Source organism: Coffea eugenioides, chromosome 2, assembly GCF_003713205.1.
Source record: "Coffea eugenioides isolate CCC68of chromosome 2, Ceug_1.0, whole genome shotgun sequence".
Classification (NCBI taxonomy): Eukaryota; Viridiplantae; Streptophyta; class Magnoliopsida; order Gentianales; family Rubiaceae; genus Coffea; species Coffea eugenioides.
This window is the reverse complement of record NC_040036.1, coordinates 26,290,995-26,304,192: the sequence shown is the minus strand read 5'-3', so window position 1 is coordinate 26,304,192 and position 13,198 is coordinate 26,290,995. Positions and strand designations below refer to the sequence as shown.

At 33.9% G+C, this 13,198-nt stretch overlaps 1 protein-coding gene across 1 annotated transcript; it reads right to left on the bottom strand.

Annotated features, from left to right (window-relative positions):
* Nucleotides 1-4,675: 4,675 nt before the first annotated feature.
* On the bottom strand, nucleotides 4,676-12,927 carry LOC113759341. The gene is made up of 13 exons (XM_027301907.1): nucleotides 12,629-12,927; nucleotides 12,414-12,483; nucleotides 10,871-11,003; nucleotides 10,040-10,298; nucleotides 9,484-9,612; nucleotides 9,294-9,393; nucleotides 9,009-9,092; nucleotides 8,810-8,942; nucleotides 7,979-8,237; nucleotides 7,423-7,551; nucleotides 7,233-7,332; nucleotides 6,466-6,516; nucleotides 4,676-5,328 (listed from the first exon to the last, which is right to left on the bottom strand). The coding sequence occupies exons 2-13, from the start codon at nucleotides 12,462-12,464 to the stop codon at nucleotides 4,840-4,842; spliced, it is 1,917 nt and encodes a 638-aa protein (XP_027157708.1). The 5' UTR covers nucleotides 12,465-12,483; nucleotides 12,629-12,927; the 3' UTR covers nucleotides 4,676-4,839.
* Between the last annotated feature and the right edge of the window lie 271 nt (nucleotides 12,928-13,198).

The window sequence follows — 13,198 nt, the reverse complement described above, 5'->3', positions numbered from 1 at the left end:
TCTCTCTCTCTCTCTCTCTCTCTCTCCAAAAAGGATTTGATATATGGAAAAGAAAGACATTTAAAAAAAAATAAAAAGGAGGGGGGGTTTCGGGAAAAAAAACGGATTGGAACAAGAAGGGAATTGAAAAATATTCGGAAGGGTAAATTTGTCAATCTGACCAATGGGCCAAACCTTACGAACTGTTCGCTTGATGCTGTTCAAGAAATCCCAGTAAACGAAGGACGGCGATCAAGTAACATGTTGGGTATGGAATATCTGTCACCGCACGAGGGGATTGGTCAAAGTAATGGAATCACAATTGGGTCCTTCTTCTGGGTCTCGACTCTTTTTTTTTTTTTTGGTCAAAATTCTGGGTCTCGAGTCTCGACTCCAGTGATCCAGTTTTAGCGTTGAGTGTGCCAGTGTAGCTAAGTAATTTACTATTATGCCCAAAAAAGAGATTTACTATTATGCCTCATGGCAGGCCTAATGTGGGGAATCAGAACTTCAATGGGCGTGTAAGGAGAGAAGAAAATGGCCCAACATGAAGACCCACAGTTAAAGAATTTTTGCTAATTCGTGTCCATTGAATATTAATTAACACATATATATTGTACATAATTTATTACAGTATTTAAAAACACATAATTATAACTATTATATTTCCTATATTTAGTTACTTTTTAAATAAACTATTATGTTCCAAAAAACTTAGCACCTTAGCCAAACTGATAACTAAATGTTAAAAGCTTAATAAACCCTAAACTCTTAGGATCATTTGATTCTTTGAGAAATTTAGTTTTTTTTTAGGGTTATTATCATTTTATCTTCTTAAACTATATCACAATTATCAATTTACCACCTAATATTATCTTTTAATTACTTCACCCCATAGGTCATTCAACTTAGCATCTTAATAAAATTTTGACAAATACCCTTTTATTTTATAGCATTACTACATTGTTATTATCACTTTATTCCTTTACATTATAGTAATGCAATCGTTTTACTCTCTAACATTATTTTCTACATATGTTACCCTATCATTAATCTAAAATGTATGTTAAAAAATGTTTAAATGTATTTACCTTTTTGTATATAATTAAAAATAAAAAAGTTGGAATAATTATTCTTCCTTTTTTTTACACTAAGATTCCAAAAATATAAAAATAAAAGGGTTTTTTCAAATTTTTTTCTACACTTATTAATACTTGAAAAAGAAAAGGAGATAAGAAAGAAGAAAACAGAAATAGATTTAACAAATAAAGAAAATAAGGAAGAATCTAATATTATTGTATTACTTTAATATCCTCGAAATTAGGATTGGAATTGGGTAATAAACAGAAAAATAAAGTCATTTTAAAATAATAAAAATATTGAATTCTTTCTAGTTTGTATTAAAAAATAAAAAGAATTGAGCTCTCTCTTTCCCTCCCCTCTTTTTCTATTTTTTTTTCAATATTAATAAGATTACCAAAAAGGAAGAGATTAATGTTTTGACTTTTTTTCTTGATACTAAAAATAAGAAGAGCCACTCTAAATTTTTTATTATTTTTATTATACAAAAGAGAAGGTACTATCTTATAAAGTTTTTTAACTTATTAAATTGGATTAATGGTGAAATAAATTGCCTAAAAAATAACTCTGCAGGGTAATTGATAATAAGGTTATAGTTTATGGGGGTAAAGTGATAATAATTTTAAAGGTTAAACATGTCTTATCACTTAAATTAATACATTCTGTTAAGTTTGACAATTAGTTTTAGGGGTAAAATGATTAAAAAATAACGTTAAAGGAGAAATTGATAGTGACACCAAATGTTAAGGGGGTCAAGTGATAATAATCCTTTTTTTTAATATTTGTGTTTAGATAGTAGACTATTTAGGATAATTTTTTAAAAAAACAATACGGTAGTACTTTTTTAATGTGATATATGTGAGATAAAGAGATGATTAAAAAAATGTGCTGACGATGCAAGTAGGCCTGTCAATCGGGCCTAATGAGCCGGGCTTTGATGAGTTCAAGCTCAGCTCATTTAATTTGAATCATTTTCGGGTTTCGGGCTATGAGTTTCGGGTTCGTAAATGTGAAGCTCATACTCAGCTCACATAATATTCGGGTTGTGAGCCTTAATCGGGCTTAGCCCAAACTCACTTATTACTCCTTAATTTTCTTAATATAATTACTATAACTATTAAGTTGTAAAACTAATTTAACATTTACAAGACTATAATATTAAAACTAAACATGAACAAATAATAGTTCTTAAAACGTATATAAACCAAAAAATTTTCAACAATATTTATATTTAATCCATTCAAAATGCATGAAAAATAGTAATAAAACATGCGATCATAAGCCAATACATCTTTAAAAGTTGAAACTTTTTTTATAATCTTGTGATTTAAATCCAAATATGCTTGATGATTTTTGTGTTTGTAGACCAAAAAAAAATCAACCAATATTATGCCAATACAAAAATTTACTCAACCAATAAGAAAAATTAGAGATTTAGTTATGCATTACCAATATTGGCTCTCAAGAAAGCTCATGAAAGAGTTTTTAGATGTATTTTTGTGTTTTGTAATTTATGTATATATTTAGTATTTAGTAATAATATATTTGGATATATAATTATACATAATATCAAAATATAAATATTATATATATAGGTAATTAAAGGGCCGGGCCTATATCGGGTTTGAGCCTAATAAGGCCCAAGCTCGGCTCACATTTAATTCGGGCCTAATTTTTAGGCTCAAACTCAATGATCGGCTCACTAAATGATCGGGCTCATCGAGCTTTTGTGTCGGGCCATAGCGAGCCGAGCTCGGGCTGGCCCAGCCCCATTGACAGTCCTAGATGCAAGTAAATAAAATTTGACAAATAAACTACAATCCAAACAATCAGTGATTGAAGTCATAAAGAGGAGAATCAAGGGAAAGAGAAAAGTAAGTTGAAAGTAGAAAGTATGAAGGTGAGAAAGCCCCCATGCCTAACTAATCTTCATTTTTTTTCTTTTTGTAGCATTCAATTCTTCTTCCAATTCAATTAGACAATGATAATTTTATAGATAATTCATTTGAACACATTACTTAGATGGTTTAAGTGCAATCCTTAGTCTATGATTTAAGAAACACATAAAAAGTGATTAACTTAAACTAGAATAAACCTTAGACTATACAATGATTGGTGATAATTTATGAATTTATAATTTACAATGACTAATAATAAGCAATATTAGTTAGTAGTTACAATGAATTTATAATTTACACTGATTAATAATAAGTACTATTAGTTACAAACTTACAAATTACAATGACTAGTGATAACTTATATTAGTTACAAACTTATAATTTATTTCAAATCAAAATAAAAACTTATTTACTTACACATGTTATTGTGAAAGTCAATACACTAGTACATTGATTTGCAATTCATATGCATTCACTTACACTGCTAAGTGCTAACTACTTAGCTGTCTTATCTATACTTAAAGTCTTAAGAATTAAGATTAGTGAATAGATAATATGAATTTTTAAGTTAAATATGTAGAGTGCACTAATACTTGCAAGTTAGAGATTACGCATTCAAATATTCAATAATTCAAACATGAATGATGTATCAAATTACCAATATCTAAATTTAATTACTAATTATGTTTATTGTTTAATATTTAGTATTATGCAATATGCATATATGACATATGTGTTAATTATTATCTAATTCTAGTCATGTTACTCATGTATAAAATAATAAGTATTATAGTTATCTTATATTGTTATGTATTACTATATATTTGTATTATTATAGTCATATAACAATTAACAAATACTAAAATAATATATTGTACATTATTATATATTATTATTATTATAAGTACATGATATGATGATAAATTGATAATACCATATACTAATTATTATTAATAGCATTTACCTATATAATATAATAAAGTATTAGTAGTATATACTAATACTAAATAGCATTTATCTATATATTATATAATTTTATATGCCAATTTGGTAATTCGAATGCGGTAATGCGGTACCCGATTTCAATTACCGAATTGGAATGCGAAATCGGTTATTACCTAATTCATAATCTCATTACCTATTTCATACCATATTAGAATTCGGTGAATTTGGTACGTACCGAATTTGTACCAAATTACCAAATTCCCGATTTCAAATTACCGAATTGAATTTGAAATCGGTTATGAATTCGGTAAGAACCGAATATGCTCACCCCTACTGCCAAGTCTGCTTTACCTTTTTCAAAACAAAAAAAAATAACGTCAATTATTGTCGCCCAACCCATAGCTTATGATATCCTTCTCTATAGAAGTTTCCTAACACTCGCCAAAAAATGCATATTTTAGCGGAATTATGTTGACATTGGCGATGCCTTTCAAATCCATTGTTTTAATCGCAAAATTCATACAAAAATCATGCGTTGATGGAAGCAGATATGTATATAGATTGATGTTAAATCCATGGAGAGACAATAATTTTCTAAGAAAGAATAAGTTGGAGGATTACGTTTGCCAACAATTCTGGGATGTGAAGAAGCATGCACGTAGCCCGCCAACCCATGTAAGAACAAATGCATTGGTGACAACCAGAAGGTCAAATTAGATTATCAACCTGGGGATTAAGGGAAAATGCAAAATTATACCCTACTGCAAGAATGATTAACAATAAGAATCAATGAATTATAGATTAATAGTTAGACATGTGCCAAAGAGGTTCTGATTTAATAGCCAAAGTTGAGACTCTAGAGTTACAAATTCTAAGCCCTCCAGCTAAAAATAAGGGAGTATATCAACAAAAGTAGAAGCATTATTAAAATTTTGCTTCATTCATCCTTCATTGCAAGTTGATGTCTCTTCTTCTGTCCAACCTCAACAAGCAAAGTCAGTAGAGCTTCACATACTTGAGAGGCATCTGCTTCTGATTGATCATCATTCAATGACGAGTACACCATCCAGCCATGGTCTAGTTTACGCTTTGGTCGCACTACAATGGAGCCAGGAACCTCAGCATCACGGCAGGTAACAAGTCCATCACTCTTCTCACCATATCTGGTCTGAAGCAGTTGGGCACATGCAGCCATCACAGCACCACTAGGCAATACAACTGGGACAGTTGCTGGTTGGCCTGCAGATAGAGGTGCAAACATGGGTAATTCTGCCTGTGCCACCTGGGATAGCGTGGCCAAAGCCACAGCAGAAGTGTTGGCTTCTGTATGGAAAGATACAACTGGGAGTTCTTCAGGCAAATGCCACTTCCTCAAGAATTCCTTCCTCTTATCATAAGTTATATCTTCAAGTGCTTGCAGGTCACCCTTCAATACAGCAGCGAAAGTCATGCAAAATACATTACTTCATAAGAAAACTCTTGAAAACATACTAGAATTGCATAAAATATATCAAAAAGATGTTATGTCCCTTCTCTCTTGGACCAAAATTACAGAGGGTGTACAGTGACCCATCACAGCAAACTACAGTCTAAAACTTTTCCACTTTGATTTTTGCATTTGATCAGTAATAAAAGTAGTAAGTAGAGAAGTAAACTCAAAATATATTAATTTTGTGATCACCCCTATACATACCACCAGTATTTGTGTGTCAATCCATGAATAAATCCTGACACTAAGGAAAGATGTCAATTGGTAGAATTCCTATTACCTAATTCCTTGGCAACTCCAAACTTCTCCACTACTCTTTGACAACTTCTCAAGGTAAACATAATTCTCATCAAACCAGTTCCTATCAGTATGACATAGAATGAACTGGCTACCTCTAATGGTTCCGGCCCTCGCTACCTCTTTGAAGACCAATAACCACTTTGTCATTCTCTAGGCGGTTATTTTCTTGAAAACTGTAGAACTTTAGTCTACTTTGTCTTCTTACTCCGCAAAATGTATTAACTTTTGATCATCCCATCCACCCTTTTACTTTCCTTCTGCATTTTCAAATCTGATTTTGAAAATACTTTGCCAGCTTTTCCTCTTTCCTCGTCTCTTCAATTTTTCTTCCTTTTTACTAACAAAAGAAAAGGAGGACTAGATGAAGAATGATTTACATGCACCTAATGTAACGGAATAGGTCCAACATTCAAATGCACAAACTCAGAATGCATGAAAGTTTATTAGTCTAATGCATTGGAAACTACCTGAGAGTCATTGCTGACATCATAATTTTAGGACAAATTTCCACTTCTTTCCATTTCCATATTGACTTGATAGTTCCTTGCTGATTAGAGTTTAGAGATAGTTTGACATAGCAGATAACCTGTCTTCCTAGAAGAAGTGAATTAATTGCATGATCCCAAAGACATAATGTGCTTGTTGGTTACAAATGGGAATTCATGTGACGCAGAAGAATTGAAGAAATATTCGTCCAAAATGGAAAGCATATGTATTGCGACACAGAATCTGAAACACAATCAAATAGTGCAAGGAAGCAAAAAATGGACATACCTTAATCACTTTGCCAGGATTTCCATAACCATAATAATCACGCAGTATATGCAATGGGAGTCATAAGGATAATTGCAACCTTATCTTTCAAATCAGGCCAATACATGGACAATGCAGCAGCTGATGCTTCCTTAGATTTCTTCAATATATATCTCCTTGGCATTTTTTTCTGAAGCCTGAATAAATCATGTTCTGAATTCTAAATCCAAACCAGTTGCAGGCGCAGTGTACCTCACTATGGATTTTGGCAATATATGTAAGACCCATCTTAGAGAACCTAGTACCAACAAAATAGAGCGGACTGTGATTGTGAAAAGACCTGCAGACACGGAAATAATACTGAGGGCACTGCTTACTCCGAACCATGGAAGTGAAAGTCACACTTTAATGATTCCTTACTTGGAAAAATAATTTAAATATATATATATATATTATCATTCATAATTTTCTCTTTTTAGGAAAAAACATCTTAAACCATCTAGAATCTTTTGAAATCCAGCAGCTCTGTGAACAATACAATGAAGTATGTGAACCCAAAAATCAACTTTTCAAAGTTCTACGTCATCCTGCACAAAGTTTCAAAATTATATTTAAATTGAAGTCTAATTTTAGTTTTTATAAAAAAAAAAAATGGTTACTTCAATATCGTGCAGAATGAAATGTAATTTGAAAACTTAAGTTTAAGCATGGTGAAGTAGGACTACAATTTTTCAGCATAATATTCAGTAAAATGATACTTAATATGAAGTATAACTATGAGTACAAACATTAATCTGCATAGAATTATCAAAAGTCACAAAGATACATTCTTTGCTACCTGGAACTAACAAGTAAACCACTGTATTTGGCAACCTGCGTAAACCATGCCTGATAGAGAATAATACAACCTGGATCAAAATCTGTATAAACAAGAAGGAAATTCCAATTTTATGCAAAAAAAAAAAAGGAAAAATTTACCGAATATCATCAAGGATTTCCACAAATCTTTCATTTCCATCCTCTACAGGAGGCAAGTCCGATGTACGTTGTAGCCATCCAATGTCGTCTGCTGAGCCACGAACAGTCCTCCTCACTCGCTCAATAAGGCTGCAAGAGAACATGATCAAGAATTCACAATGAGATATGAGAATTTTATAATTTCCGGTATGAGAAGCAAAATGGCCAGCCTCCAGGTAAAGCAAGAAAGGTTCCACAAGGAAAAAGTTGATTATAGTCACTAACCCATACTTTAAGATTCCAAGTTAAAATAGAACAATCTGCAAGTAATCTAATGAATATTGCTCCATAATGATTAAGTAATGCCACATTCCAGAATCAACACTTTAAGCTACTTTTTGTTGAGATGACAAGCACGTTGAAAACAGGGGAAGCAGAATAGTGATGACTTGTCACGTAAGTAAAGAAAGGTATCTGGGAAGAAAACATTGGGTATCAAGCAACCACTCAATTTGACACCAGGCAGAAAATGCAACTTAGCATAAAACATATTCTACTTAGACTGGAAAATCAGTACCCTTGGAATATAGGAATGCTACTTTGGCTGCTATTAGCTGTATTGACAAGCACACTAGAATTTTGAGATGAGTCACCAATTAAGCCAGTAGCTATCTCATCATGGACTGATGGGGCACCTTGAGCTGCATAAGATGATTCAACACGTGATAGAGTACTCCCACGTGAAGACACATAATTACTGTCTAATTGTCCCCTAGTTTCTTCAGACACCAATGTAACCATTTCTCTTCCACCAGGATCATCTGGTGCACGATCAACTGTAACACAGGTTAGAAAAAGACACGCATCAGATTTTGTAGTTCTGCTCATGACTGGCAGAAGTGGATAAAGTTTAGTAGTACAAGCAGATTAATAACACCATTGCAGTATACAGATAACAACACAGACAGAGAAATAAGTAAAGACAAGAAAGGGAAAGAAGTATGACAGGAATTAGATATCTAAAATAGAAATTAGCAAGCAAACCCTCAGTAAATCAAGGACTACTTTCTCTTACCAATCCTCTCAGACAAAAATTAAATGGGTAACCCCAGACCTTCACTGAGCTTATGAACAAGAAGGTTGAAAGAAGTGATTCAACATATCTCATAACTTTCACTGAAAGAATTGTTCATGTTGTCTAGAGATGCATATAGTTCGTGACTAGATACGTTGATATCGCAAACCTATAGTATCATATCTGCCTTTTACGAGGTTAATCCTTGGCATCTAAAGTAAGACAACTATAATTCAGCAATGCTTATACATGATAGCTGTACACAACACACAGGGACATGTATGTATACATAAAGGAAAAGGGCTAATTACAAATTTTAAAAAAAAAACTTACCAGAAAAATCAGAAAAACAGCTAGTAAATAGTGAAGTCGTCTCTGCTAAATAAGAGGCAGCTTCATTAAGTGATGGTACAGAGGTAAAAAGCTGGGGAAAGAGCCGATCATTTCTCAAGGCATCACCACTAGCCTGAAAAAATGACAGTTAGTAGAAAAGTTACACACCATGATTTTAGAGGCTTTATAGCAAACAGACAAGCACATGTACACTACCACAACTCAATGAAGTATGTGAAAACCCAGGAAAATCAACTTTTCGCAAAGTAGAATCTACGTCATCCTGCACAAAGTTTCAAAATTATATTTAAATTGAAGTCTAATTTTAGTTTTTATAAAAAAAAAAAATGGTTACTTCAATATCGTGCAGAATGAAATGTAATTTGAAAACTTAAGTTTAAGCATGGTGAAGTAGGACTACAATTTTTCAGCATAATATTCAGTAAAATGATACTTAATATGAAGTATAACTATGAGTACAAACATTAATCTGCATAGAATTATCAAAAGTCACAAAGATACATTCTTTGCTACCTGGAACTAACAAGTAAACCACTGTATTTGGCAACCTGCGTAAACCATGCCTGATAGAGAATAATACAACCTGGATCAAAATCTGTATAAACAAGAAGGAAATTCCAATTTTATGCAAAAAAAAAAAAGGAAAAATTTACCGAATATCATCAAGGATTTCCACAAATCTTTCATTTCCATCCTCTACAGGAGGCAAGTCCGATGTACGTTGTAGCCATCCAATGTCGTCTGCTGAGCCACGAACAGTCCTCCTCACTCGCTCAATAAGGCTGCAAGAGAACATGATCAAGAATTCACAATGAGATATGAGAATTTTATAATTTCCGGTATGAGAAGCAAAATGGCCAGCCTCCAGGTAAAGCAAGAAAGGTTCCACAAGGAAAAAGTTGATTATAGTCACTAACCCATACTTTAAGATTCCAAGTTAAAATAGAACAATCTGCAAGTAATCTAATGAATATTGCTCCATAATGATTAAGTAATGCCACATTCCAGAATCAACACTTTAAGCTACTTTTTGTTGAGATGACAAGCACGTTGAAAACAGGGGAAGCAGAATAGTGATGACTTGTCACGTAAGTAAAGAAAGGTATCTGGGAAGAAAACATTGGGTATCAAGCAACCACTCAATTTGACACCAGGCAGAAAATGCAACTTAGCATAAAACATATTCTACTTAGACTGGAAAATCAGTACCCTTGGAATATAGGAATGCTACTTTGGCTGCTATTAGCTGTATTGACAAGCACACTAGAATTTTGAGATGAGTCACCAATTAAGCCAGTAGCTATCTCATCATGGACTGATGGGGCACCTTGAGCTGCATAAGATGATTCAACACGTGATAGAGTACTCCCACGTGAAGACACATAATTACTGTCTAATTGTCCCCTAGTTTCTTCAGACACCAATGTAACCATTTCTCTTCCACCAGGATCATCTGGTGCACGATCAACTGTAACACAGGTTAGAAAAAGACACGCATCAGATTTTGTAGTTCTGCTCATGACTGGCAGAAGTGGATAAAGTTTAGTAGTACAAGCAGATTAATAACACCATTGCAGTATACAGATAACAACACAGACAGAGAAATAAGTAAAGACAAGAAAGGGAAAGAAGTATGACAGGAATTAGATATCTAAAATAGAAATTAGCAAGCAAACCCTCAGTAAATCAAGGACTACTTTCTCTTACCAATCCTCTCAGACAAAAATTAAATGGGTAACCCCAGACCTTCACTGAGCTTATGAACAAGAAGGTTGAAAGAAGTGATTCAACATATCTCATAACTTTCACTGAAAGAATTGTTCATGTTGTCTAGAGATGCATATAGTTCGTGACTAGATACGTTGATATCGCAAACCTATAGTATCATATCTGCCTTTTACGAGGTTAATCCTTGGCATCTAAAGTAAGACAACTATAATTCAGCAATGCTTATACATGATAGCTGTACACAACACACAGGGACATGTATGTATACATAAAGGAAAAGGGCTAATTACAAATTTTAAAAAAAAAACTTACCAGAAAAATCAGAAAAACAGCTAGTAAATAGTGAAGTCGTCTCTGCTAAATAAGAGGCAGCTTCATTAAGTGATGGTACAGAGGTAAAAAGCTGGGGAAAGAGCCGATCATTTCTCAAGGCATCACCACTAGCCTGAAAAAATGACAGTTAGTAGAAAAGTTACACACCATGATTTTAGAGGCTTTATAGCAAACAGACAAGCACATGTACACTACCACAACTCTAGAAAAAGGTAAATATTGAAGATAACAAGAAGGAAAGAAATCTATTCTTTCACTAGATCTCCTTAGACCTACACTAACAGAAGGAAACAGGGAAATACCACAAAACTTGAAAAGGACAATTCAGGGCTCTAATATATCCCCTCATGTAAGGTCGCTAGAAATGTAGAATCAGTAGAATTTTTAATAATTAAGACAAAATCAAGTAGCGAGTATAAGGATTAATTGTTCCCTACAAGTGACAAACACAGTAACTTGATGACTTGGGTAATTTGAAGAACTTGTGGAAAGATAATATTCGGTTAGACACATGGCATAGTAAAATACTGTCTCATACGCAACCAACTCATTGTCAGCAACAGCTTGACAACTGGCAGTCCGCTGTCAAAGATTCTCTTTATACTCTCTGTTTCACCAAGCAGGCACCACAGTATGTGTTACTATACCCACTGCAGACAACTCATACTACACTAGTCAAGAGAAATGGTTCTCCCCTACCACTCTAGCAATCTAGCAGAGCAACTTCATGCTGGTCAGCCAAGAGGGCATGCTCAACAATGCGAAACACACCCAAGTGAAACACCACTGTAGCATCACCACATTATGTTAGTTCAAACCTAATCAAATCAGCCTACCAGATTTTTCCTAATAAATTTCCTCTTCTATTTTTCACATAACATTTCCTCCCAATAACTATATCCATACCAAGAGATCACCCTACCAATTTTCCTTTTCCAATAATGTACTCATGCACAAGACGATCCCCTCTTACCTACCTAAATCGCAGCACTACCCTAATGCAGAAGGTTCTTGTATACATTCAGGAATACTCTCTTGTTCATCTATGGAACAACTATACCTTCTTAGCACATCAACTTCTCATCCTAAGACAATTACTTTCTTTCCTCTTTCCCTCAGTAATTTGCGTTCTCACAAATTATTCTTCAAGTTCATCAAAGTTGCGGAATGCCTCTAAGACAAAGTAAATGCAAGGAGAGCTGATTTTGGAAGAAAAAAAAATTCCTGTTCAGCACTCACTAAAGTTTGTCAAAAGCCCCATTTTTCCTTCAACACTCCTCTCACTTCCCCTCAACCAGCATCACCAATTCTAAGGAAAACTCCATCAATAAGAGATGAACACGATCTTATCAAACTACTTAAAGTTGCAAACTGATGCATCAAGGGAGAATAATTATCATATCCATGAATTGCATCATCATGGCTAATTTTATCAGCAATAGCACGTCGTAAAGAAAACAACGAAGAAAGGAATTCAAAAAGGGGGAAAATTAATCTAGTAATGAACAAAATCATTAAATACCAAGAATGATGCACCACTTGATTCGGCGGCCCTTTGATTACTGCTGTCCATAATAATCAAACAAAATTTTCTGCCAACCAAAAATTGTTTAATCAGCTCATGGCAAAACCTCGAGAATATTAATTGCCAACCGAAAATTGTTTACATCCAAAAGAAAAGTAAAAAACAAAAATTTAACAGAACAAAGAACAAGAAGAAGAAGAAGTGATGGGTACTGGAAATTGACGCTAACGCTAATACTTGCTTGAATGTAAAGAGAATGAAAATTTAGCAGCAGGTGGGGCTTGGTCGGCAGTGAATGGCGGAGAAGGTAGTGGTCCGGCGAGAAACTTCCCGAATGTGCGGCGGATGCAGGTGGGTCGGGTCGGGTAGGACACCGGGTAGAATTGAGAGCCCGGGAAATGATCTCGTTAAGCGTCGTCGGTTTGTTACTTTGTCACCCTGCGCCAGCGGTGGGCTACTAGTACACGGAGAGCATAAACGCGCTTCAAAGAACAGAAGAAATGGTGGAATTTATAGACTTTGAATTTGAGCTTTGAAGAATAGAAGCGTTTCCGATTTTAAAATTAAAACACGACTACTGCTACTGCTACTGCTGCTGCTGCAACAAGAAAAGAACAGTAAAATACTAAGGCTTTGTTTGGAAAGTAAAATTACAACGTTTTCATGAACACATTTTCCAATCACCTTTTTATCTCACGCATCTCTAATTGCTACAGTAATTTTTCTACAAAAAATCCAGAAAAATACAATCCAAACAAAGCCTAAATTTTCCTCTCTCTCTC

What these genes read in the sequence shown, in the direction of transcription:
- LOC113759341 (XM_027301907.1), bottom strand. Translation starts at nt 12,464, where the DNA reads ATGGACAGCAGTAATCAAAGGGCCGCCGAATCAAGTGGTGCATCATTC. An exon ending in GAAATCCTTGATGATATTCG is followed by an intron (nt 9,394 to 9,483) that starts GTAAATTTTTCC and finishes ATTCTCTATCAG; the next exon opens with GCATGGTTTACGCAGGTTGC. An exon ending in CTGTTTTTCTGATTTTTCTG is followed by an intron (nt 8,238 to 8,809) that starts GTAAGTTTTTTT and finishes CCTGTGTTACAG; the next exon opens with TTGATCGTGCACCAGATGAT.